The following is a 24853-nucleotide window of genomic DNA, read 5'->3' on the forward strand; positions in this document are numbered from 1 at the left end:
TTTGACAAACTGAGATCCTACACCGAAACTCCCGATCCTCAACCGTAGGGGCCACGTTTTGTCGTCGACAGTTGGCTTAGTTGGAAGCCAAAAGCCCACGCAGCTTAGTGTGTCCTGCGAAGGACAACCACCCAGGGGGGTGGTGAAGCTGAAAGGGGGCTGAAAGCAGGACGGGTGGGGCTCTACGACTGCTGTGAATACTTGGGCAGAAGTGGCAGGAGCAGCGGCAAAAAGTGAAATGAAGCCGAAAGGCAAATAGAGCATAAATTACGCAAATCCAACACGACACTTTACAGCGTCGACTGCGGCAGAGGCAGCATCCTGTCTGTGTGTGGGTGTTGGTGAGCACATGTGTGGGTCTGTGCATCAGTGTGTGTGTGTGGCAACAACTACAACAAGAACTGCAACAATAATAACAGTAACAGCAACAGGAAGAGCAACAAATAAGTTAAGTCAAAGTCGAAAAAGCAAACAAACATTGCACACGACGGAGATGGCAGCACTTACACACACACACACCGAAAGACACCCATTGCAGTTTTCTCACTTCCGCACACTGAAAAGTACACTGGCAGAAAAATAACTAATTAATGCATTACTAGGAACTTTATCTTCTGAGGCTAACAAACATTTACGTTGTTCTTGGATCTGAACTATTATTTATGATGTTCGGTACATCAGTCTGCAAAAATGTAAATATAATTGTTGATGGCTTTTCCATCACCTCCCCTTGATTTCTCTCAGTGCAGAGTGCAACTCGCACTGGGCAGGAGTGTGGCATGCAATCAGGCGCCAAATGCTCATGTGTCTCATTGTCAGCATGTTGCATGTGCAGCAGGGGGCTGGCGGCGGTGGCGGGGGGACTGGAGACGAGTAGCCGGTTAAAATAAAGTAAAATGAACAGCAGCAGCAAAAATGTTAAAGCAAGTAAATAAACATTGTACGCCATTATCAGGCACTGTCAGCAGCAACAGCAGCAACAGTGGCAACAATCAACAGCACCAGGCAACATAATTTGCAGTTGCAACTGAGAACTTTTCAATGGTTTGAAGCTGAAAAAGCTGACAGGACCTCCTGCCCCCCAGCAGAAAGAAATAAATGGGGGAAAACCAGAAGCAGCAGTGCATGGCAGGCACAGTGGGGATAGCTATTGCCTACTTTTGGGAGGCATCAAATGGTCAGTAGAGTCAAAAGAGGATTTCTTAAAATCAAATACCATTTCGACCTGAATTGATACTGAGCTTATTGGATTTTAATCAAATGAATCTAGATTTCACTCCGTAACACTTCATTCTTTTTAGACGCATTAGCGTCTTTTTAGTACGCATTAGCCTTTGCTTTATTGCCTTCGAAACTCAAAACTATCGTAGCATTTTTAAAAAGATTTCCGTGTTCATTTCTTTGGCTGCGGATGTTTTCATTTTTTATTTTTTACTTCAGCATACTTCTTCCACTGTCCGAGTAAAAGTCCATTGCCTGGCATAAAGCCCGGATATGCCGGCGAACTCGATACTGCTCTTGTATGTGTGTGTGGGCCTGAAAATGTGTGTCTGCATGCCTGTATGCAGCTGCATGGTTGAACAGTCAATGGCGGTGTAGCTGAAAAGGCCGGAAGTGCAGTCGAGCAACAACGATTGCATGCATGTACATACATACATGTGTGTGTGTGCGTGTCCCAGCTCGTTTGCGAGTGTGTGTGGGTGTAGGTGCGAATGCAAGTGTGTGGGTAGCGTTTGTGTACGTGTGAGTCGGCTAAACAAAAGTGGCACAACAAGCTGAACTTGTGAGCAGAATGGGAGTGCTGAAAAAACGAAAAGAAAAGGCAACACAAGTTGACATAGAAATTGTACAAACTGAAAATGATTTGTGTGCCCCTTTGCCACACACACACACACTCGAAAGTGCAGGCATATGTATATTTGCACAACGGTGGGTCGATTTATAGGAAAAATCAAAAAAAAAAAAATAATAAACCAAGCCCGACTATCAGATACCCTTTACTCAGCTATTGTGAATGCGAACGCGAAATTTCATCAAAACTGCGTGGCAGTTAACATAGAATAACATAATTATTAAAAAATAGCCATCAATTTTTGAAATATGTGAGCCTGGTAGTTTTGTGCGGTTTGTGGGCGTTAGAGTGGGCGTGACAACATGGGTCAACAAACTTGCGCTGCGTGTTTGTCATAGAATCTGTATGCTGAATCTCAGAGTTCTAACTTTTATAGTTCCAGACGGACATGGTCAGATCGACTCGGCTATTGATCCAGATCAAGAATATATATACTTTATACGATCGGAAACGCTTCCTTTTGCCTGTTACATATTTTACAACGAATCTAGTTTACCCTTTTACTCTACGAGTAGCGGGTATAAAAAATATAAAACTCTCGGTAAAACTTGTACGATCACAAATTCATAAACAATATCAAATATTTATAAGCATCTACAGTTTCTCCCGGCAATTACAACATATAAATGTTTGCCGGATCTACGTCCAATGATTGTGTTCCTATTTGGGCGATGATCTTTTGAAAACTTGAATCTCCAGCCACGATGAGGACGCGCTGTCCGGGAATCGCGGGATTGAGGTGGGTTGCTAGTTCGGCGGCATCTAATCGGGACACCTTTGCCGTCTCCTTGTAGCGTAGATTGTCCCGGAGCTGAGGGCACTGCTGGGCACAGTGGCCCGCCTCCTGGCAAGCGGAGGAGTCACACTGCTGATGCGGCAGGTGGAGGCAGCTCCTGTAGTTCCAGAACTGGGCGAACTCAAGCATCTCCTCGCGAAAGTAGACATGCTGCAGGTCACGAGCGCACACCAAATGCCACAGGCGACTCATATCTTCCTCGTTGTCCAGCACCTGCCGAACCAGCGGCAGAGTGGGTGCAATAGCAACTCCCTGGGCGATAATATAGATGCACTTGGCCGGCTGTGGATCGTGTACGTATTGCCCGATGGGACCACGGAATTCCAGCAGATCGTCGGGCTGTACAGCTTGCAGGTGCCGAGACATTGGTCCCTCCGGCTGCAGCTTCACCAGGATGCGGAACTCTTTGGCCACAAAGTCGCTCCAATACGGCGAATACGGACGCAGCAGGCAGCCGACGCGCGGAGTTCTAAAAATTCGAAACTTAAGTTCTAAAAATACAAACATAATGAATGAATCTGTCGCTTTATCAGACTAGATAGTCGTTTCAAGTCGTTTTCACTTACCGTACTAGCAATTAGATTGCCATCGTAATCTCATATAATCGTCAATTCCTACGACATTCTAGTTGTATTAGCGCATATATATCACATCAGTCTATATAAGTTGCATTTGCCATTCGAATCGATGTTTTAATCGTAGGAATTTCTATTGACCTCCAAGATAAGGGGCTGATTGGTGTTTATCCGGAGCCTTTTTTGTTTGAGGCCTTGAGGCCCCATCATTTGTGTGGTGGCTGTTGTTTTTCACAGCTTTCTCTTTTTCAAGTTGTCACATAGTCCATCATCTGTTTTAGTTAATGATGAAAAAGAAGGTACTTAGAGATACTAGGGTTTCTTCTTGGCCATCGAATTGGAGTGGCCTTATCCACGTTTTTCTTTCGCCTGAAATGTCCAGTTTGTAGATGAATATTTCATATTTATATTCCTAACATCTCTTTGCAGCGGAGAACGAGCCCAAGGGCTGCATGGAGTGGGTGGTCACCCTGTTCTCCGTGCTGATCTTCATCATCACATCGCCCATCGCCATCTTCATATGCTTCAAGGTGGTGGCGGAGTACGAGCGGGCGATCATCTTCCGGCTGGGCAGACTGAGCGTCGGAGCTCGTGGTCCCGGCATGTTCTTCATCCTGCCGTGCATCGATGAGTACCGCAAGGTGGACCTGCGCACGGTTACCTTCAATGTGCCGCAGCAGGAGATGCTGACGAAGGATTCCGTGACGGTCACCGTGGACGCGGTGGTCTACTATCGCATCAGTGATCCCCTTTACGCGGTCATCCAGGTCGAGGACTACAGCATGTCCACCCGCCTCCTGGCGGCCACCACGCTCCGAAACATCGTCGGCACTCGCAACCTGTCCGAGCTGCTAACCAAGCGCGAATCCCTGGCCCACAACATGCAGGCCACCTTAGACGAGGCCACCGAGCCCTGGGGGGTCATGGTGGAGCGCGTTGAGATGTAAGTAGCCTGACATTTGCCATCCCAGATCAGATCAGTATTTCTTCACATGTGTACGTTGTATGCTCTTCATCCGCTGGCAGCAAGGACGTCTCCCTGCCCGTATCCATGCAGCGCGCCATGGCCGCCGAGGCGGAGGCCGCTCGTGATGCTCGTGCCAAGGTGATTGCCGCCGAGGGTGACAAAAAGTCCGCCACAGCGCTCAAGGAGGCCTCCGACGTCATCTCCGCCAGTCCATCGGCCTTGCAGGTGGGTGTTGTCCTAGAAAAATCAACCGTTGAGCACTGATTACCATTCGAATTCCCTGTCACCACAGCTGCGCTACTTGCAAACCCTGAGCAGCATCTCCGCCGAGAAGAACTCCACCATCATCTTCCCTCTGCCCATGGAGCTGCTGACTCCGTACCGCCACTAAAACTTAAGCAATCGCCGGAGAAGTCCGATAACTTAGTTTTAGACTAATGATTTGAATCTATGGCGCTGCCAGAGTTTGAAAATATTAATGTCTTATTTTTTTAATAAACGTAATCCACACGAGTTGGCAGCACCTGCCGCCATTTTACATTTTACGATTGCACGTGAATTTTTTTGGCTTACTTTTTCTAAAAAACTTTATTGCTAAACGATGTCGGAGAAAGAAAACATCCTCAACAACACCGCAGGTGGTTCCCCCGCGGAAGAGGACAAGCAGGAGGAGAAAGAGCAGGAGAAGGAAAAGCAGGAAGAGCCGGCAAAGAAAAAATCTGAGGAGGCCGGTTCTTCACCGCCACCAAAGCGCATGCGAGTCGACGATCCGGCCTGCGGAGAGCTGGTTCGGCTGCTCGTCGAGTTGGATGTACAACAGGCAGAGCTGGAATTCAGCGCTAGTGGCTGCGACTCAGGGAATCTTGGTGGCGCTGGCGGCAACAATTCCAATAAGACCCAACTGGAGTCCCAAGAGTTGGATGTACAACAGGCAGAGCTGGAATTGAGCGCTAGTGGCTGCGACTCAGGGAATCTTGGTGGCGCTGGCGGCAGCAATTCCAATAAGACCCAACTGGAGTCCCAAGAGAAAGAGCAGGATCAGGAAAAGCAGGAGGAGGATGAAAAAGAGCAGGAGCGGGAAGAGCAGAAGGATGAAGAGCAGCAGGAGGACGAGATGGAGGAGGAAGAGCAGGAGGAGGAAGAGGAGGAGGATGAAGAGCAGGAAGAAGAAGAGGAGGAGGATGAAGAGCAGGAAGAAGAAGAGCACGACGAGGATGACCAGGAGGAGGGAGAGCCGACAAAGAAAAAACCCGAGGAGGCCGGTTCGACGCCGTCACCAAAGCACATGGGTGCCGCCTAGGAATGGTCGGTTGGTCCGCTGTACAGCTACATGTTTGGTGACACGGTTTACTTCATCGTCACCTGGAAGGGATCCCAGTTGGGGAAGCCGTGCCTGTTGAGCAGATCAAACATGTGCACGACAAGCTACTCATTGACTTCATTACGAGCTTGAAGCTACAGGACTAAAAAACTCCGAAGCCCAAAAATTTATAAAATAACTAGAGCGATCTCCCAGCCATCATTAAAATACTTTGAATCAGATCACAATATATAACTCAGATTACTTCTTTTTTTTTGTATTTGTCTTGTAACACAAAGCTTGCTTCAAAATAAAACTGAATTCGCTGGTATACAGTTTCTTATTGTTTGTAAGTAATTTAAATTATTTTATATTAATTCGTCATGGGGGAAACAATCAAAAAGCTCTTCACCAATTAGGGCCCAGGATCAGGCACCGAATATATTGAATATAAACTAGCCAGTGAAATGTTAAGGCACGGACACATTTGTTTCTCGAAATCAAGGTACAGGGTATGCACTAGTCCGCACCACACTTGCGCCTTCTTAGTTTGGTGTTCAGATTACTACAACTGGGAATGGGGTGATTCCTGAAAATATCATCCACTTGGGATGACTTGAATGGGTCACTAATAGTCAAATGGAATCATAACCATGTCATGGACAAAAGAGCTCAAATAGGATGTTGACAATGTTCCTTTCGATACAAACCACCCAGAATCCAGTGACCAGACGGTCAATTGTATTAATTACTGCGGAAACCTACGATCCAGTCGGCTTTTTAAAGGCAATTTAATCCGCATCGATACTTTTGGTATCAAAGTAAATGGAACAAAGTAAATGATTGGCCGACAGCGACATGGCTTCAAGATCCAAGTATTCGGTCATTAGAGGTACCTGGATGGCCAAAACCATAGATATTTATTCGGTAGCGACAAGTACAGATTCCCTGTAACTTGCCAATTAATAGTAGCTAGCAGAACCTTAAGTGCTTGAGCGAATTTCATCTTAGAACAAATTGTTTAAAGTAGTTGGAGTTATTCGGATTACTTATGCTGGAAAAGAAGAAGTGAACTGGGCCTCGTTTATAGAAGCACCCAATAATCCCTTTCCAGTACACTCAGATACTTAGTTGGAAGTATATAAAACAAGTATAACTTACAGATAACAACAAGAGAGAATGCTTAAGTCGAGTTCCCCGACTATCAGATACCCTTTACTCAGCTATTGTGAATGCGAACGCGAAACTTCATCATTTTCCTGGGATATCGATCGATATTGGGGAATAAAATAAGAAAAATTTAAGAATTGTTCAAAAGTGTGTGCTTTTTCTTTTTTTTTTCAGTTATTTATTTTAAATTTATTAATTGGAATTAAACAAGCTTACTGCTACCTATGTGGCAGCTTTTCCAGATTTTACATAAAATTTCAAAGCAAGGGCATACCAATATATACATACATTACTTTACAAAAAGTGTGGGCGTGGTAGTTTTAGGCGTTTTTTTTGGTGAAAGGATGGGCGTGGTCACAGCGTTTTTGGTATACAGATACTGTAAATTCGCAAGACAAACAATAAAACGAAGAAAAATCTAAACAATTTTCAAAAGTGTGGTCGTGACAGTTTTGTGCGGTTTGTGGGCGTTAGAGTGGGCGTGACAACATGGGTCAACAAACTTGCGCTGCGTGTTTGTCATAGAATCTGTATGCTGAATCTCAGAGTTCTAACTTTTATAGTTCCAGACGGACATGGTCAGATCGACTCGGCTATTGATCCAGATCAAGAATATATATACTTTATACGATCGGAAACGCTTCCTTTTGCCTGTTACATATTTTACAACGAATCTAGTTTACCCTTTTACTCTACGAGTAGCGGGTATAAAAAATATAAAACTCTCGGTAAAACTTGTACGATCACAAATTCATAAACAATATCAAATATTTATAAGCATCTACAGTTTCTCCCGGAAATTACAACATATAAATGTTTGCCGGATCTACGTCCAATGATTGTGTTCCTATTTGAGCGATGATCTTTTGAAAACTTGAATCTCCAGCCACGATGAGGACGCGCTGTCCGGGAATCGGCATCTAATCGGGACACCTTTGCCGTCTCCTTGTTGCGCAGATTGTCCCGGAGCTGAGGGCACTGCTGGGCACAGTGGCGCGCCTCCTGGCAAGCGGAGGAGTCACACTGCTGATGCGGCAGGTGGAGGCAGCTCCTGTAGTTCCAGAACTGGGCGAACTCAAGCATCTCCTCGCGAAAGTAGACATGCTGCAGGTCACGAGCGCACACCAAATGCCACAGGCGACTCATATCTTCCTCGTTGTCCAGCACCTGCCGAACCAGCGGCAGAGTGGGTGCAATAGCAACTCCCTGGGCGATAATATAGATGCACTTGGCCGGCTGTGGATCGTGTACGTATTGCCCGATGGGACCACGGAATTCCAGCAGATCGTCGGGCTGCACAGCTTGCAGGTGCCGAGACATTGGTCCCTCCGGCTGCAGCTTCACCAGGATGCGGAACTCTTTGGCCACAAAGTCGCTCCAATACGGCGAATACGGACGCAGCAGGCAGCCGACGCGCGGAGTTCTAAAAATTCGAAACTTAAGTTCTAAAAATACAAACATAATGAATGAATCTGTCGCTTTATCAGACTAGATAGTCGTTTCAAGTCGTTTTCACTTACCGTACTAGCAATTAGATTGCCATCGTAATCTCATATAATCGTCAATTCCTACGACATTCTAGTTGTATTAGCGCATATATATCACATCAGTCTATATAAGTTGCATTTGCCATTCGAATCGATGTTTTAATCGTAGGAATTTCTATTGACCTCCAAGATAAGGGGCTGATTGGTGTTTATCCGGAGCCTTTTTTGTTTGAGGCCTTGAGGCCCCATCATTTGTGTGGTGGCTGTTGTTTTTCACAGCTTTCTCTTTTTCAAGTTGTCACATAGTCCATCATCTGTTTTAGTTAATGATGAAAAAGAAGGTACTTAGAGATACTAGGGTTTCTTCTTGGCCATCGAATTGGAGTGGCCTTATCCACGTTTTTCTTTCGCCTGAAATGTCCAGTTTGTAGATGAATATTTCATATTTATATTCCTAACATCTCTTTGCAGCGGAGAACGAGCCCAAGGGCTGCATGGAGTGGGTGGTCACCATGTTCTCCGTGCTGATCTTCATCATCACATCGCCCATCGCCATCTTCATATGCTTCAAGGTGGTGGCGGAGTACGAGCGGGCGATCATCTTCCGGCTGGGCAGACTGAGCGTCGGAGCTCGTGGTCCCGGCATGTTCTTCATCCTGCCGTGCATCGATGAGTACCGCAAGGTGGACCTGCGCACGGTTACCTTCAATTTGCCGCAGCAGGAGATGCTGACGAAGGATTCCGTGACGGTCACCGTGGACGCGGTGGTCTACTATCGCATCAGTGATCCCCTTTACGCGGTCATCCAGGTCGAGGACTACAGCATGTCCACCCGCCTCCTGGCGGCCACCACGCTCCGAAACATCGTCGGCACTCGCAACCTGTCCGAGCTGCTAACCAAGCGCGAATCCCTGGCCCACAACATGCAGGCCACCTTAGACGAGGCCACCGAGCCCTGGGGGGTCATGGTGGAGCGCGTTGAGATGTAAGTAGCCTGACATTTGCCATCCCAGATCAGATCAGTATTTCTTCACATGTGTACGTTGTATGCTCTTCATCCGCTGGCAGCAAGGACGTCTCCCTGCCCGTATCCATGCAGCGCGCCATGGCCGCCGAGGCGGAGGCCGCTCGTGATGCTCGTGCCAAGGTGATTGCCGCCGAGGGTGAGAAAAAGTCCGCCACAGCGCTCAAGGAGGCCTCCGACGTCATCTCCGCCAGTCCATCGGCCTTGCAGGTGGGTGTTGTCCTAGAAAAATCAACCGTTGAGCACTGATTACCATTCGAATTCCCTGTCACCACAGCTGCGCTACTTGCAAACCCTGAGCAGCATCTCCGCCGAGAAGAACTCCACCATCATCTTCCCTCTGCCCATGGAGCTGCTGACTCCGTACCGTCACTAAAACTTAAGCAATCGCCGGAGAAGTCCGATAACTTAGTTTTAGACTAATGATTTGAATCTATGGCGCTGCCAGAGTTTGAAAATATTAATGTCTTATTTTTTTAATAAACGTAATCCACACGAGTTGGCAGCACCTGCCGCCATTTTACATTTTACGATTGCACGTGAATTTTTTTGGCTTACTTTTTCTAGAAAACTTTATTGCTAAACGATGTCGGAGAAAGAAAACATTCTCAACAACACCGCAGGTGGTTCCCCCGCGGAAGAGGACAAGCAGGAGGAGAAAGAGCAGGAGAAGGAAAAGCAGGAAAAGCCGGCAAAGAAAAAATCTGAGGAGGCCGGTTCTTCACCGCCACCAAAGCGCATGCGAGTCGACGATCCGGACTGCGGAGAGCTGGTTCGGCTGCTCGTCGAGTTGGATGTACAACAGGCAGAGCTGGAATTGAGCGCTAGTGGCTGCGACTCAGGGAATCTTGGTGGCGCTGGCGGCAGCAATTCCAATAAGACCCAACTGGAGTCCCAAGAGAAAGAGCAGTATCAGGAAAAGCAGGAGGAGGATGAAAAAGAGCAGGAGCGGGAAGAGCAGAAGGATGAAGAGCAGCAGGAGGACGAGATGGAGGAGGAAGAGCAGGAGGAGGAAGAGGAGGAGGATGAAGAGCAGGAAGAAGAAGAGGAGGAGGATGAAGAGCAGGAAGAAGAAGAGGAGGAGGATGAAGAGCAGGAAGAAGAAGAGCACGACGAGGATGACCAGGAGGAGGGAGAGCCGACAAAGAAAAAACCCGAGGAGGCCGGTTCGACGCCGTCACCAAAGCACATGGGTGCCGCCTAGGAATGCTCGGTTGGTCCGCTGTACAGCTACATGTTTGGTGACACGGTTTACTTCATCGTCACCTGGAAGGGATCCCAGTTGGGGAAGCCGTGCCTGTTGATCAAACATGTGCACGACAAGCTACTCATTGACTTCATTACGAGCTTGAAGCTACAGGACTAAAAAACTCCGAAGCCCAAAAATTTATAAAATAACTAGAGCGATCTCCCAGCCATCATTAAAATACTTTAAATCAGATCACAATATATAACTCAGATTACTTCTTTTTTTTTGTATTTGTCTTGTAACACAAAGCTTGCTTCAAAATAAAACTGAATTCGCTGGTATACAGTTCCTTATTGTTTGTAAGTAATTTAAATTATTTTATATTAATTCGTCATGGGGGAAACAATCAAAAAGCTCTTCACCAATTAGGGCCCAGGATCAGGCACCGAATATATTGAATATAAACAAGCCAGTGAAATGTTAAGGCACGGACACATTTGTTTCTCGAAATCAAGGTACAGGGTATGCACTAGTCCGCACCACACTTGCGCCTTCTTAGTTTGGTGTTCAGATTACTACAACTGGGAATGGGGTGATTCCTGAAAATATCATCCACTTGGGATGACTTGAATGGGTCACTAATAGTCAAATGGAATCATAACCATGTCATGGACAAAAGAGCTCAAATAGGATGTTGACAATGTTCCTTTCGATACAAACCACCCAGAATCCAGTGACCAGACGGTCAATTGTATTAATTACTGCGGAAACCTACGATCCAGTCGGCTTTTTAAAGGCAATTTAATCCGCATCGATACTTTTGGTATCAAAGTAAATGGAACAAAGTAAATGATTGGCCGACAGCGACATGGCTTCAAGATCCAAGTATTCGGTCATTAGAGGTACCTGGATGGCCAAAACCATAGATATTTATTCGGTAGCGACAAGTACAGATTCCCTGTAACTTGCCAATTAATAGTAGCTAGCAGAACCTTAAGTGCTTGAGCGAATTTCATCTTAGAACAAATTGTTTAAAGTAGTTGGAGTTATTCGGATTACTTATGCTGGAAAAGAAGAAGTGAACTGGGCCTCGTTTATAGAAGCACCCAATAATCCCTTTCCAGTACACTCAGATACTTAGTTGGAAGTATATAAAACAAGTATAACTTACAGATAACAACAAGAGAGAATGCTTAAGTCGAGTTCCCCGACTATCAGATACCCTTTACTCAGCTATTGTGAATGCGAACGCGAAACTTCATCATTTTCCTGGGATATCGATCGATATTGGGGAATAAAATAAGAAAAATTTAAGAATTGTTCAAAAGTGTGTGCTTTTTCTTTTTTTTTCAGTTATTTATTTTTAAATTTATTAATTGGAATTAAACAAGCTTACTGCTACCTATGTGGCAGCTTTTCCAGATTTTACATAAAATTTCAAAGCATAGGCATACCAATATACAGAGGTGGTCAAAAGTATTTTCACAACGCACAATATTTGCAAACTTCAACTTCTTTTTGTTATATTTCTTCTTGTTGTTGTCCGATTTGCCTGAAATAGTTCTTATCGCTTAGCTTGATCTATGCAGAAGGTAGTCGAAAAGAAATACGAAAGATAACGGTTCATAGCACAAAGCTTAAAGCAAAAGAAAATATGCATGCAAGTTGTCAATAGTATTTTCACATGTTTATTGCGCTTCAAAAGTATTTTCACTCAACTTAATTTAGTAAATTTCAGCTTAACATCTAATTTCAACATAAGAATTTCTTTATTTTATATAAATACAATACTAATATTTTGTAACACCACCTTTGGCATCAATAACTGCTTGAAGTCTTTTTGGTATTGACCTTACCAAAGTTTGTGCAAATTCTAATGTCAATTTGGACCAAATCTTCGCTATTTCAATGATGGCTCCCTCTCGTTTTCTATTTTTATCAATAGTTCGTTGGTTTTTAATAAAAGCCCAAACGTTTTCAATGATATTAAGGTCTGGGCTTTGGGGGGGCCACGGAAGAGCCGCCTGATTAAGGTCGTTTAAAAATTTTGTTGGTATCCTACCCTTATGGCATGGAGCATTGTCCTGCTGAAGAATCCATTCAGTAGTTGGAAAAAGTCTATTTCCGACGTAAAAGCATGGTTGTTTAAGATAAGAAGGTATCTGTTCTGATTTAAAGTTCCTTCTATCGGTACCAAGTCTCCGAATCCATAATAGGAAAGACACCCCCAAAACATGACTGTGCCCCCACCAAATCTATTGGTTGGCTGGGCTGCCAAATGCTTTTGATTATTTTTCAAATGCATAAAATGCTTGCTTTATGACCCCTGGTACTGAAATGCAGACTCATCAGTCCATAAAATATTAAACCAAAAGTCAAGAGGCTTCTTAACATATTCCAACGCAAATCGAAGACGTTTTGTTTTGTTGGTTGGTGTGATCTCAATCGTTTTGCGAACAACGTATGTCTTAAAATCAGCTTCTTTTAGCCTGCGACGAATTGTAGAACTACTAACTTGTTTGCCAATTGTATTTTTTGATTCTAAGGCAATTTTTACCGGACTGGCACTAGGATTCTTCGCCACAACTCCAAGTATTTGCCTGCATTGCCTTTGGTCCAGCACAGGTTTTCGGCCTGTTCTTTTTTTATTTTTTAATGTGCCAACTGTATCAAACTTTTTTATTAAGTAGTAGACAGTTCTACGCGAAATTTGATATATTTCAGCTATTTTGGCCGCAGGTGTACCGGCTTTAAACCTAGCAACAATACCAGCCCGGGCCTCAACTGTTAACTCTTTTGTTTTGGGCATTTTATTTAATAACTGTAATAGGAAAATGATTAAATCTAATTTTTATTCAATAATTTAAATGTATTTAAGCAAACAAACCGGCACTTGTCACTCTAAACCAATCACTGAAGAAGAAATTGCGTTGTGAAAATAATTGTGATGCGACGAAACCGTGTGCAAATACTTCTGACAACTGATAAAGATCTCTTCATTTGCCTCTTCCTTGCGCATAGGAACAGTTATTTTTTCAATTCTTCTTTCATCTGACTCTGCATAGGTTTGAATTTGCAAAAGCAAAAGTTTTTTTGCATTTCACCTCCCCCCACTTGCTGCACAAGCAACTGTTTGTGACCCATGCACAAAAATGCACTTTGTGAAAATAATTTTGACCATGACTGTATACATACATTACTTTACAAAAAGTGTGGGCGTGGTAGTTTTAGGCGTTTTTTTTGGTGAAAGGATGGGCGTGGTCACAGCGTTTTTGGTATACAGATACTGTAAATTCGCAAGACAAACAATAAAACGAAGAAAAATCTAAACAATTTTCAAAAGTGTGGTCGTGACAGTTTTGTGCGGTTTGTGGGCGTTAGAGTGGGCGTGACAACATGGGTCAACAAACTTGCGCTGCGTGTTTGTCATAGAATCTGTATGCTGAATCTCAGAGTTCTAACTTTTATAGTTCCAGACGGACATGGTCAGATCGACTCGGCTATTGATCCAGATCAAGAATATATATACTTTATACGATCGGAAACGCTTCCTTTTGCCTGTTACATATTTTACAACGAATCTAGTTTACCCTTTTACTCTACGAGTAGCGGGTATAAAAAATATAAAACTCTCGGTAAAACTTGTACGATCACAAATTCATAAACAATATCAAATATTTATAAGCATCTACAGTTTCTCCCGGCAATTACAACATATAAATGTTTGCCGGATCTACGTCCAATGATTGTGTTCCTATTTGAGCGATGATCTTTTGAAAACTTGAATCTCCAGCCACGATGAGGACGCGCTGTCCGGGAATCGGCATCTAATCGGGACACCTTTGCCGTCTCCTTGTAGCGTAGATTGTCCCGGAGCTGAGGGCACTGCTGGGCACAGTGGCCCGCCTCCTGGCAAGCGGAGGAGTCACACTGCTGATGCGGCAGGTGGAGGCAGCTCCTGTAGTTCCAGAACTGGGCGAACTCAAGCATCTCCTCGCGAAAGTAGACATGCTGCAGGTCACGAGCGCACACCAAATGCCACAGGCGACTCATATCTTCCTCGTTGTCCAGCACCTGCCGAACCAGCGGCAGAGTGGGTGCAATAGCAACTCCCTGGGCGATAATATAGATGCACTTGGCCGGCTGTGGATCGTGTACGTATTGCCCGATGGGACCACGGAATTCCAGCAGATCGTCGGGCTGCACAGCTTGCAGGTGCCGAGACATTGGTCCCTCCGGCTGCAGCTTCACCAGGATGCGGAACTCTTTGGCCACAAAGTCGCTCCAATACGGCGAATACGGACGCAGCAGGCAGCCGACGCGCGGAGTTCTAAAAATTCGAAACTTAAGTTCTAAAAATACAAACATAATGAATGAATCTGTCGCTTTATCAGACTAGATAGTCGTTTCAAGTCGTTTTCACTTACCGTACTAGCAATTAGATTGCCATCGTAATCTCATATAATCGTCAATTCCTACGACATTCTAGTTGTATTAGCGCATATATATCACATCAGTCTATATAAGTTGCATTTGCCATTCGAATCGATGTTTTAATCGTAGGAATTTCTATTGACCTCCAAGATAAGGGGCTGATTGGTGTTTATCCGGAGCCTTTTTTGTTTGAGGCCTTGAGGCCCCATCATTTGTGTGGTGGCTGTTGTTTTTCACAGCTTTCTCTTTTTCAAGTTGTCACATAGTCCATCATCTGTTTTAGTTAATGATGAAAAAGACGGTACTTAGAGATACTAGGGTTTCTTCTTGGCCATCGAATTGGAGTGGCCTTATCCACGTTTTTCTTTCGCCTGAAATGTCCAGTTTGTAGATGAATATTTCATATTTATATTCCTAACATCTCTTTGCAGCGGAGAACGAGCCCAAGGGCTGCATGGAGTGGGTGGTCACCCTGTTCTCCGTGCTGATCTTCATCATCACATCGCCCATCGCCATCTTCATATGCTTCAAGGTGGTGGCGGAGTACGAGCGGGCGATCATCTTCCGGCTGGGCAGACTGAGCGGCGGAGCTCGTGGTCCCGGCATGTTCTTCATCCTGCCGTGCATCGATGAGTACCGCAAGGTGGACCTGCGCACGGTTACCTTCAATGTGCCGCAGCAGGAGATGCTGACGAAGGATTCCGTGACGGTCACCGTGGACGCGGTGGTCTACTATCGCATCAGTGATCCCCTTTACGCGGTCATCCAGGTCGAGGACTACAGCATGTCCACCCGCCTCCTGGCGGCCACCACGCTCCGAAACATCGTCGGCACTCGCAACCTGTCCGAGCTGCTAACCAAGCGCGAATCCCTGGCCCACAACATGCAGGCCACCTTAGACGAGGCCACCGAGCCCTGGGGGGTCATGGTGGAGCGCGTTGAGATGTAAGTAGCCTGACATTTGCCATCCCAGATCAGATCAGTATTTCTTCACATGTGTACGTTGTATGCTCTTCATCCGCTGGCAGCAAGGACGTCTCCCTGCCCGTTTCCATGCAGCGCGCCATGGCCGCCGAGGCGGAGGCCGCTCGTGATGCTCGTGCCAAGGTGATTGCCGCTTGTTGTCCTAGAAAAATCAACCGTTGAGCACTGATTACCATTCGAATTCCCTGTCACCACAGCTGCGCTACTTGCAAACCCTGAGCAGCATCTCCGCCGAGAAGAACTCCACCATCATCTTCCCTCTGCCCATGGAGCTGCTGACTCCGTACCGCCACTAAAACTTAAGCAATCGCCGGAGAAGTCCGATAACTTAGTTTTAGACTAATGATTTGAATCTATGGCGCTGCCAGAGTTTGAAAATATTAATGTCTTATTTTTTTAATAAACGTAATCCACACGAGTTGGCAGCACCTGCCGCCATTTTACATTTTACGATTGCACGTGAATTTTTTTGGCTTACTTTTTCTAGAAAACTTTATTGCTAAACGATGTCGGAGAAAGAAAACATTCTCAACAACACCGCAGGTGGTTCCCCCGCGGAAGAGGACAAGCAGGAGGAGAAAGAGCAGGAGAAGGAAAAGCAGGAAAAGCCGGCAAAGAAAAAATCTGAGGAGGCCGGTTCTTCACCGCCACCAAAGCGCATGCGAGTCGACGATCCGGCCTGCGGAGAGCTGGTTCGGCTGCTCGTCGAGTTGGATGTACAACAGGCAGAGCTGGAATTGAGCGCTAGTGGCTGCGACTCAGGGAATCTTGGTGGCGCTGGCGGCAGCAATTCCAATAAGACCCAACTGGAGTCCCAAGAGAAAGAGCAGGATCAGGAAAAGCAGGAGGAGGATGAAAAAGAGCAGGAGCGGGAAGAACAGAAGGATGAAGAGCAGCAGGAGGACGAGATGGAGGAGGAAGAGCAGGAGGAGGAAGAGGAGGAGGATGAAGAGCAGGAAGAAGAAGAGGAGGATGAAGAGCAGGAAGAAGAAGAGGAGGAGGATGAAGAGCAGGAAGAAGAAGAGCACGACGAGGATGACCAGGAGGAGGGAGAGCCGACAAAGAAAAAACCCGAGCAGGCCGGTTCGACGCCGTCACCAAAGCACATGGGTGCCGCCTAGGAATGCTCGGTTGGTCCGCTGTACAGCTACATGTTTGGTGACACGGTTTACTTCATCGTCACCTGGAAGGGATCCCAGTTGGGGAAGCCGTGCCTGTTGAGCAGATCAAACATGTGCACGACAAGCTACTCATTGACTTCATTACGAGCTTGAAGCTACAGGACTAAAAAACTCCGAAGCCCAAAAATTTATAAAATAACTAGAGCGATCTCCCAGCCATCATTAAAATACTTTGAATCAGATCACAATATATAACTCAGATTACTTCTTTTTTTTTGTATTTGTCTTGTAACACAAAGCTTGCTTCAAAATAAAACTGAATTCGCTGGTATACAGTTTCTTATTGTTTGTAAGTAATTTAAATTATTTTATATTAATTCGTCATGGGGGAAACAATCAAAAAGCTCTTCACCAATTAGGGCCCAGGATCAGGCACCGAATATATTGAATATAAACTAGCCAGTGAAATGTTAAGGCATTAACATTTGTTTCTCGAAATCAATGTACAGGGTATGCACTAGTCCGCACCACACTTGCGCCTTCTTAGTTTGGTGTTCAGATTACTACAACTGGGAATGGGGTGATTCCTGAAAATATCATCCACTTGGGATGACTTGAATGGGTCACTAATAGTCAAATGGAATCATAACCATGTCATGGACAAAAGAGCTCAAATAGGATGTTGACAATGTTCCTTTCGATACAAACCACCCAGAATCCAGTGACCAGACGGTCAATTGTATTAATTACTGCGGAAACCTACGATCCAGTCGGCTTTTTAAAGGCAATTTAATCCGCATCGATACTTTTGGTATCAAAGTAAATGGAACAAAGTAAATGATTGGCCGACAGCGACATGGCTTCAAGATCCAAGTATTCGGTCATTAGAGGTACCTGGATGGCCAAAACCATAGATATTTATTCGGTAGCGACAAGTACAGATTCCCTGTAACTTGCCAATTAATAGTAGCTAGCAGAACCTTAAGTGCTTGAGCGAATTTCATCTTAGAACAAATTGTTTAAAGTAGTTGGAGTTATTCGGATTACTTATGCTGGAAAAGAAGAAGTGAACTGGGCCTCGTTTATAGAAGCACCCAATAATCCCTTTCCAGTACACTCAGATACTTAGTTGGAAGTATATAAAACAAGTATAACTTACAGATAACAACAAGAGAGAATGCTTAAGTCGAGTTCCCCGACTATCAGATACCCTTTACTCAGCTATTGTGAATGCGAACGCGAAACTTCATCATTTTCCTGGGATATCGATCGATATTGGGGAATAAAATAAGAAAAATTTAAGAATTGTTCAAAAGTGTGTGCTTTTTCTTTTTTTTTCAGTTATTTATTTTTAAATTTATTAATTGGAATTAAACAAGCTTACTGCTACCTATGTGGCAGCTTTTCCAGATTTTACATAAAATTTCAAAGCAAGGGCATACCAATATATACATACATTACTTTACAAAAAGTGTGGGCGTGGTAGTTTTAGGCGTTTTTTTTGGTGAAAGGATGGGCGTGGTCACAGCGTTTTTGGTATACAGATACTGTAAATTCGCAAGACAAACAATAAAACGAAGAAAAATCTAAACAATTTTCAAAAGTGTGGTCGTGACAGTTTTGTGCGGTTTGTGGGCGTTAGAGTGGGCGTGACAACGTGGTTTAACAAAGTTGCGCTGCGTCTTTGGCTCTAGAATCTGTATGCTGAATCTCAGCCTTCTAGCTTTTATAGTTCCCAAGATCTCGACGTTCATAGGAAGAGCCGGACATGTCCAAATCGATGCTGATCAAAAATATATAGCTTCCTTCTGCCTGTTACATACGTTTCAACGAAGCTAGCATACCCTTTTACTATACGAGTAATGGGTATAACAGGAGAGAAGGAAGGACATACATATAATAAATAACAAATGGACTCCTTTTAGCAACGTTCGACTCTTCAGTACGAAAATTCTAAGCCTGAAATGGTTAACTACTTAAGGATATTATTTTTTAAGTATAACTCTATAAATCTACTTTCATTTTGGAAACTAATTTGTAATTTTTAGGTACTTCCCCATTGAACACATCCGATTGATTCGAACCTTAAACCATAAACCTAGTGGGTAGCCAAAATGCGTCCGATTTCAAAGTTAAACCGCTGTGCTCCGGTCCCCAGCCACTGTGTGGGAAGTGGAGGTGGTGGATGCCGCAGGTCCAGGACCCGATCCTGCCAACCAATGAGCCACAAGCGAGACAGACAGCCTGCCGCAGGGCAGCCAGGGGGCGTGGCAGGTGGACAGGCATCGGCGAGGGGAGTCGGGGAATAGGAGGCGTTGGCAGACAGTTGAAATTGCAAATTATGCTTATGGGAGGAACAGGGTGCGAAGGGTAGGAGACGGAGGAGCCACTGAATCGGCGGCGGGGAGTCCACTGTCTGCGCTCTAATTATGCAAACTACCTGCTGTTACTCAATTAATCTTGATTACGTTTGTGTTATCCAAATACAATTATTTTGGTATTAATTACAGTGGCCAGGAGCCACCAACCACCAGCCACTGGGCGAAATGGCAAGACCAGGCGGAGGACCACTTTTACGAGCGGAAATTGTCTGGGTCGCCGGGTGAAGCAATGTGGAGCACCGCCCATCGCCAGATTGCCTTGCAAAATGCACACCGCGCATTACGGCAAGTGTTTTGGTCCAATTTTTGTCGGCATTTTAGGGAAAATTCGCATTTCCATTCTGATTTCCATCCTGATTCCACTGCCATTCGTATGCGATTCGCATTTGACGCGGCTTTTCCAAGAAGCACAAAATGTCGGGCGGTAGGTGGTCTAATTTCCTAATTAGCCCGGGGAACTAACTATTGGAATGCCAGTGTTTCACCCAAATTTTTTGGGGTGAGCCGCAGGGAGCGATGGCCTTAATTACCTGCCTGCGAGAATGAGACTTACGTGCACTGAAGTGGACTTATGGGATAAGCCAATGAAAAATTCCACTGAACAGAAGTGGCTCCTCAGACGGCTCCTCCAGCAGTTAATAAATTTAAAAGCATCAGCTTTAGACCAAATTTGAGCCCAGGATACCCCAAATACGATCAAAACTAGCTGAATCTCCAAGTAATATAGTATGAATATAGTGATGAACCTCGTTCTATAGAACAAGGCGAGTGTTTGCATGTTTTATTTATACAGGTGCAAAGGGAGTAGCCAATCCTATATTCAGCAGTTAAATTTACATAGTAGCTTTCTTATTCGTGATGGTTGAGAATAGATTCGGAGTACAGGTGTGCACGATGCGCCGCGAGGCCCATGATCACTCTCCTCACATCTCTGCGCTTCAACTTGGGTGCCCTACGGGATGGGATCATGGTGGACACTACCCCGAGTTTCTTCTTCTTCAGGAGAGGTTTTGGTATCTCCAGCATCATGATCATTTTTTCCAACAATTTTTCCAACTGTACGTTGATGACCTCCACGATCTGTGCCGCAGAGTCCCTCCTCTCCTCTAGGGTTAGAGATTCGGGATCATTGGGCGCTTTGGGCGCTTTGGGTACCACTGCCGCAGGTGGTGGATCTTCCTTCGAAACAGATTGGCCCTCGAGGCCCTTTTCCTCTCCGGCAATGTCGGCTTCATTCGGGGTAGCCATTTTAGAAAGTGTGTCCGACTGAGTCTTCCCTTTAGGCGTTTCCTTAGTATTCAATATACCCAGCAGATTGGTAGGAAAAAATGTAAATTAATTTTGCAATAGCTCACTTAATACGTGTAGAAGGAGTCAGGTCTTGTTCGGTGAGAGCTTGATGATAAAGTGAAAATCATTCAACGAACAGCTGATTAACTGGATCTAAAAGTCTGGGCATACTTAGATACCAAATAATGTGCCCGCTTGTGTAAAAAAATTCGAATAGGACCTGAGCTTTTGCAAAAAACACTTGATTGAACTCAATACCATGCTAAAATAATTTCAAAAATTAAAAGCATTCTTTTATTAATAATATTCTTTAAGATCATTTTTAATTCCAATATTAATTCCAATAAAAAAAGAATGATTAACATTCGAAATCCCTGTCACCACAGCTGCGCTACTTGCAAGCCCTGAGCAGCATCTCCGCCGAGAAGAACTCCACCATCATCTTCCCTCTGCCCATGGAGCTGCTGACTCCGTACCGCCACTAGAACTTAAGCAATCGCCGGAGAAGTCCGATAACTTAGTTTTAGACTAATGATTTGAATCTAAGGCGCTGCCAGAGTTTGAAAATATTAATGTCTTATCTTTTTAATAAACGTAATCCACACGAGTTGGCAGCAACTGCCGCCATTTTACATTTTACGATTGCACGTGAATTTTTTTGGCTTACTTTTTCTAGAAAACTTTATTGCTAAACGATGTCGGAGAAAGAAAACATCCTCAACAACACCGCAGGTGGTTCCCCCGCGGAAGAGGACAAGCAGGAGGAGAAAGAGCAGGAGAAGGAAAAGCAGGAAGAGCCGGCAAAGAAAAAATCTGAGGAGGCCGGTTCTTCACCGCCACCAAAGCGCATGCGAGTCGACGATCCGGCCTGCGGAGAGCTGGTTCGGCTGCTCGTCGAGTTGGATGTACAACAGGCAGAGCTGGAATTGAGCGCTAGTGGCTGCGACTCAGGGAATCTTGGTGGCGCTGGCGGCAGCAATTCCAATAAGACCCAACTGGAGTCCCAAGAGAAAGAGCAGGATCAGGAAAAGCAGGAGGAGGATGAAAAAGAACAGGAGCGGGACGAGCAGAAGGATGAAGAGCAGCAGGAGGACGAGATGGAGGAGGAAGAGCAGGAGGAGGAAGAGGAGGAGGATGAAGAGCAGGAAGAAGAAGAGGAGGAGGATGAAGAGCAGGAAGAAGAAGAGGAGGAGGATGAAGAGCAGGAAGAAGAAGAGCACGACGAGGATGACCAGGAGGAGGGAGAGCCGACAAAGAAAAAACCCGAGGAGGCCGGTTCGACGCCGTCACCAAAGCACATGGGTGCCGCCTAGGAATGCTCGGTTGGTCCGCTGTACAGCTACATGTTTGGTGACACGGTTTACTTCATCGTCACCTGGAAGGGATCCCAGTTGGGGAAGCCGTGCCTGTTGAGCTGATCAAACATGTGCACGACAAGCTACTCATTGACTTCATTACGAGCTTGAAGCTACAGGACTAAAAAACTCCGAAGCCCAAAAATTTATAAAATAACTAGAGCGATCTCCCAGCCATCATTAAAATACTTTGAATCAGATCACAATATATAACTCAGATTACTTCTTTTTTTTTGTATTTGTCTTGTAACACAAAGCTTGCTTCAAAATAAAAACTGAATTCGCTGGTATACAGTATATTTCTTATTGTTTGTAAGTAATTTAAAATATTTTATATTAATTAGTCATGGGGGAAACAATCAAAAAGCTCTTCACCAATTAGGGCCCAGGATCAGGCACCGAATATATTGAATATAAACTAGCCAACTGAGCTTTTGCAAAAAACACTTGATTGAACTCAATACCATGCTAAAATAATTTCAAAAATTACAAGCATTCTTTTATTAATAATATTCTTTATGATCATTTTTAATTCCAATAAAAAAAGTTAAGCCATTCGATCTTGCGAATCGAGTGTTTTATGTAATAGTATCCATATATTTAGTGTCATCAGTAGTAAAATCACTCTTATGATCAGTTGTCTTAAAATAAAAATAGATACTATACCAATATCAAATATGTACTGGCGTTTCGTTTTATAGATCTAGTGCTGCACAATGCCATTAAAAAGTGTTACCAGGGCTTGAAAAAAGTTGCGGTAAGTTAAGCCACTTAACGCCACGTTGCCATTGTTGATAGTTGAAAACTGTACAAGAAGTACAGTCATTTAATAGTCATTTAGAGAATAATGTTATATTATGGCATTGTCAGAGTTCAATGCATTAAGCTGGCAACTCTAATTTGTACCATTCAACAGATCAGAGATTGCAGTCAATTCGTAAGTACCCTTACAATTTGAATAGTGCAGACATACCATTATAGTTGCGACCAATTCGGTTTTATAGATATGCAATTTTTTGAAATCCTCATTGGAAATCAAGAGTAAAGGTCCACCCAGTAGCCCTCCATTGTCCTTTTGATGCCTTCGTGTGGCCCGTCTGCCACGAGCTGCTCAATAATAAATACATGAATGGATAAACTAGGACGTGGATCGGGCAAGGACGAGGAGTCGCAACAGGACAGCATCTGGCAGCCTTGGCACGTTCGCCTTGTGCCCATAATATATTAAATATACGATAAGCACGCAAAAAAAAAAGGATGGAAAAGATGGGGATATGGACTTGAGATTGCTGCTGCTGGACTGGCAGAAGGGCTGGCGGCTCCTGCCTAGGACACCGGATTGTCGCTCTCGGGGATGACCAGCTCCTCCTCCCGGATCTTCTTGGGCAGCCGTTCCGCCACCTGCGCCCTTCCGGAGCGCTGGAACTGGTAGTTGAAGTAGTCATACACGTACAGCTGCTTGCTGTTCACATAGTGGAAGGCCACCGGGTACTCCGACAGGCAGTCCATGCACTGCAAGGATACGGAGATAGTTTCAAGATGATTACCGTCGACTAGATATGAGTGCTTGGCAAAATAAGACGTTGTCTTTGTGACACTTGAGTTTATTTAGCTGGATACATACATATATTAACTTGCTAAATGCATCCAAACTCACCGATCTCGGATTGTAGTAGGCGTACTTGTACAACCAGAAGTCCATGCCGACGTTGCCCGAGAGAAGGGCTGAATAAGGAGATACGGGATAGAAGCGGTTGCGCAGCTGCTCGTCCCTGGAATCACCCGCCTTCACGCCCAGATTGAAAAGGCACTTGCCCATCTCGACGTCCTCGGCGTGATCGTCCTCCTGGCGGCACTTGGTGGTGTCGTTAAGGCCCTCGGCGAAGATCCTAAGAGCCTCGCGGCTTAGCACGTAGCCACTGCCGCCGGACATGTATGACTATTGAATCGGATTCATATTCACTGGGCTTGTAATGTAATCCGAACCGCAGAAGTTAGCCTCACCTCGTTCTTCTGGTGAGTGCCGACCATCTTGTAATTAAACCCAAAATAAATAGGTGTCTCCGGAGAATACGGGTAGAGCATGTAGCGCAGATTTTCCAAAAAGAGGTAGCTATTGATAGGAGCACATTGAAAGTTCAGTCAAGCAATGCTATCTTTTCTTTATCGGTTCCTAATTATTCTTGATTTAACTTCTGGCTGTGGCCATAATTTTGAGATACCATCAGTAGTACTACCACTACAAACGTAAAACAGAATGATAAAAATGTGCATACATATGTATGAACGTCTGTGGTGACGGGAACAAGCATCCATCCATTTATCAATTCGTGGAATAAAATGGCACTCTTTCCCAATTTTAGAATCGGAAGCTTTTACATACGTGTCGTCGTCCGCCTTTATGAACCAATCCGCCTCGTGGCGCATCTGCTCGTGGATGTGGACAAAGGCCTCTTTGGTCTTGCCCCACAGCACCTCGTATCGGTCCGGCTTGGTCAGCACAACGGTGGGCAGCTCGTCGTCCGGCTCTGAGGTCATGAAGTAGATCTTGTTGCAGCGCTTGCCCCAGGTTCGCAAAACGTGAATGGCCCGGGTCTTGTGGTATTTGGGTGTGGTGAGCACCCAGCACAGGACTCTCACCTCCCGATGCATCTTCTCGGCCAGAGTTTCGTTGCGCAGCCCAGACTCCATGTAGTCAATGGAGCTAGTGCCTCTGGGCAGTGGCAGTGTGCCGGCGGTGAGCACCATTACATCCCAGTAGGCATACAGCCCGATCACCGTGGTGCTCACCAGCAGGATCAGCAGGACCAGGCGATCGGTGGATATGCGCTGGGCGGAGCGGTACTGGCCGTTCGCCAATCCGTTGGAACTGGAATGGAAGCCCGTATAAGTCGACGGGTTCTCCAGTGTGATATATTCCCCGGCCAT

General features: G+C 45.1%; 8 protein-coding genes and 3 pseudogenes across 8 annotated transcripts; 6 read left to right on the forward strand and 5 right to left on the reverse strand.

The window, feature by feature from the left end:
* Window positions 1–2415: 2415 nt before the first annotated feature.
* Window positions 2416–3271, reverse strand: LOC116802073 (NADH-cytochrome b5 reductase-like). Its single transcript, XM_032725139.1, has 2 exons — window positions 3267–3271; window positions 2416–3117 (listed from the first exon to the last, which is right to left on the reverse strand). The coding sequence occupies exons 1-2, from the start codon at window positions 3269–3271 to the stop codon at window positions 2466–2468; spliced, it is 657 nt and encodes a 218-aa protein (XP_032581030.1). The 3' UTR covers window positions 2416–2465.
* A 377-nt stretch (window positions 3272–3648) lies between these two features.
* On the forward strand, window positions 3649–4628 carry LOC116802074 (annotated as a pseudogene).
* A 140-nt stretch (window positions 4629–4768) lies between these two features.
* On the forward strand, window positions 4769–5810 carry LOC116802171 (glutamic acid-rich protein-like). The gene is given in 2 exon segments (XM_032725612.1): window positions 4769–5566; window positions 5569–5810. Coding segments are annotated over 2 exon segments (864 nt in total). The 5' UTR covers window positions 4769–4791; the 3' UTR covers window positions 5658–5810.
* A 1650-nt stretch (window positions 5811–7460) lies between these two features.
* Window positions 7461–8237, reverse strand: LOC6614943 (NADH-cytochrome b5 reductase-like). Its single transcript, XM_032725141.1, is given in 3 exon segments — window positions 7461–7575; window positions 7577–8083; window positions 8233–8237. Coding segments are annotated over 3 exon segments (627 nt in total).
* A 389-nt stretch (window positions 8238–8626) lies between these two features.
* LOC6614944 (erythrocyte band 7 integral membrane protein) lies at window positions 8627–9556 on the forward strand. The gene is made up of 3 exons (XM_032725613.1): window positions 8627–9132; window positions 9216–9381; window positions 9449–9556. The coding sequence occupies exons 1-3, from the start codon at window positions 8642–8644 to the stop codon at window positions 9545–9547; spliced, it is 756 nt and encodes a 251-aa protein (XP_032581504.1). The 5' UTR covers window positions 8627–8641; the 3' UTR covers window positions 9548–9556.
* A 201-nt stretch (window positions 9557–9757) lies between these two features.
* LOC6614945 lies at window positions 9758–10537 on the forward strand. Its single transcript, XM_002039326.2, has 2 exons — window positions 9758–10080; window positions 10402–10537. Exons 1-2 carry the CDS (start codon window positions 9758–9760, stop codon window positions 10535–10537), a joined length of 459 nt encoding a protein of 152 aa, XP_002039362.2.
* A 3480-nt stretch (window positions 10538–14017) lies between these two features.
* Window positions 14018–14844, reverse strand: LOC116802075 (annotated as a pseudogene).
* A 377-nt stretch (window positions 14845–15221) lies between these two features.
* LOC116802076 lies at window positions 15222–16074 on the forward strand (annotated as a pseudogene).
* Window positions 16075–16220: 146 nt separating this feature from the next.
* On the forward strand, window positions 16221–19919 carry LOC6621756 (cilia- and flagella-associated protein 251). Its single transcript, XM_032725142.1, has 2 exons — window positions 16221–16694; window positions 19886–19919. The coding sequence occupies exons 1-2, from the start codon at window positions 16285–16287 to the stop codon at window positions 19917–19919; spliced, it is 444 nt and encodes a 147-aa protein (XP_032581033.1). The 5' UTR covers window positions 16221–16284.
* A 94-nt stretch (window positions 19920–20013) lies between these two features.
* LOC6614946 lies at window positions 20014–20722 on the reverse strand. Its single transcript, XM_002039327.2, has 2 exons — window positions 20636–20722; window positions 20014–20570 (listed from the first exon to the last, which is right to left on the reverse strand). The coding sequence occupies exon 2, from the start codon at window positions 20526–20528 to the stop codon at window positions 20130–20132; it is 399 nt and encodes a 132-aa protein (XP_002039363.1). The 5' UTR covers window positions 20529–20570; window positions 20636–20722; the 3' UTR covers window positions 20014–20129.
* Window positions 20723–23059: 2337 nt separating this feature from the next.
* Window positions 23060–24853, reverse strand: LOC6614948 (glycoprotein-N-acetylgalactosamine 3-beta-galactosyltransferase 1). Its single transcript, XM_002039329.2, has 4 exons — window positions 24309–24853; window positions 23930–24038; window positions 23583–23864; window positions 23060–23437 (listed from the first exon to the last, which is right to left on the reverse strand). Exons 1-4 carry the CDS (start codon window positions 24851–24853, stop codon window positions 23252–23254), a joined length of 1122 nt encoding a protein of 373 aa, XP_002039365.1. The 3' UTR covers window positions 23060–23251.

This window comes from Drosophila sechellia, chromosome X (assembly GCF_004382195.2).
Source record: "Drosophila sechellia strain sech25 chromosome X, ASM438219v1, whole genome shotgun sequence".
Classification (NCBI taxonomy): Eukaryota; Metazoa; Arthropoda; class Insecta; order Diptera; family Drosophilidae; genus Drosophila; species Drosophila sechellia.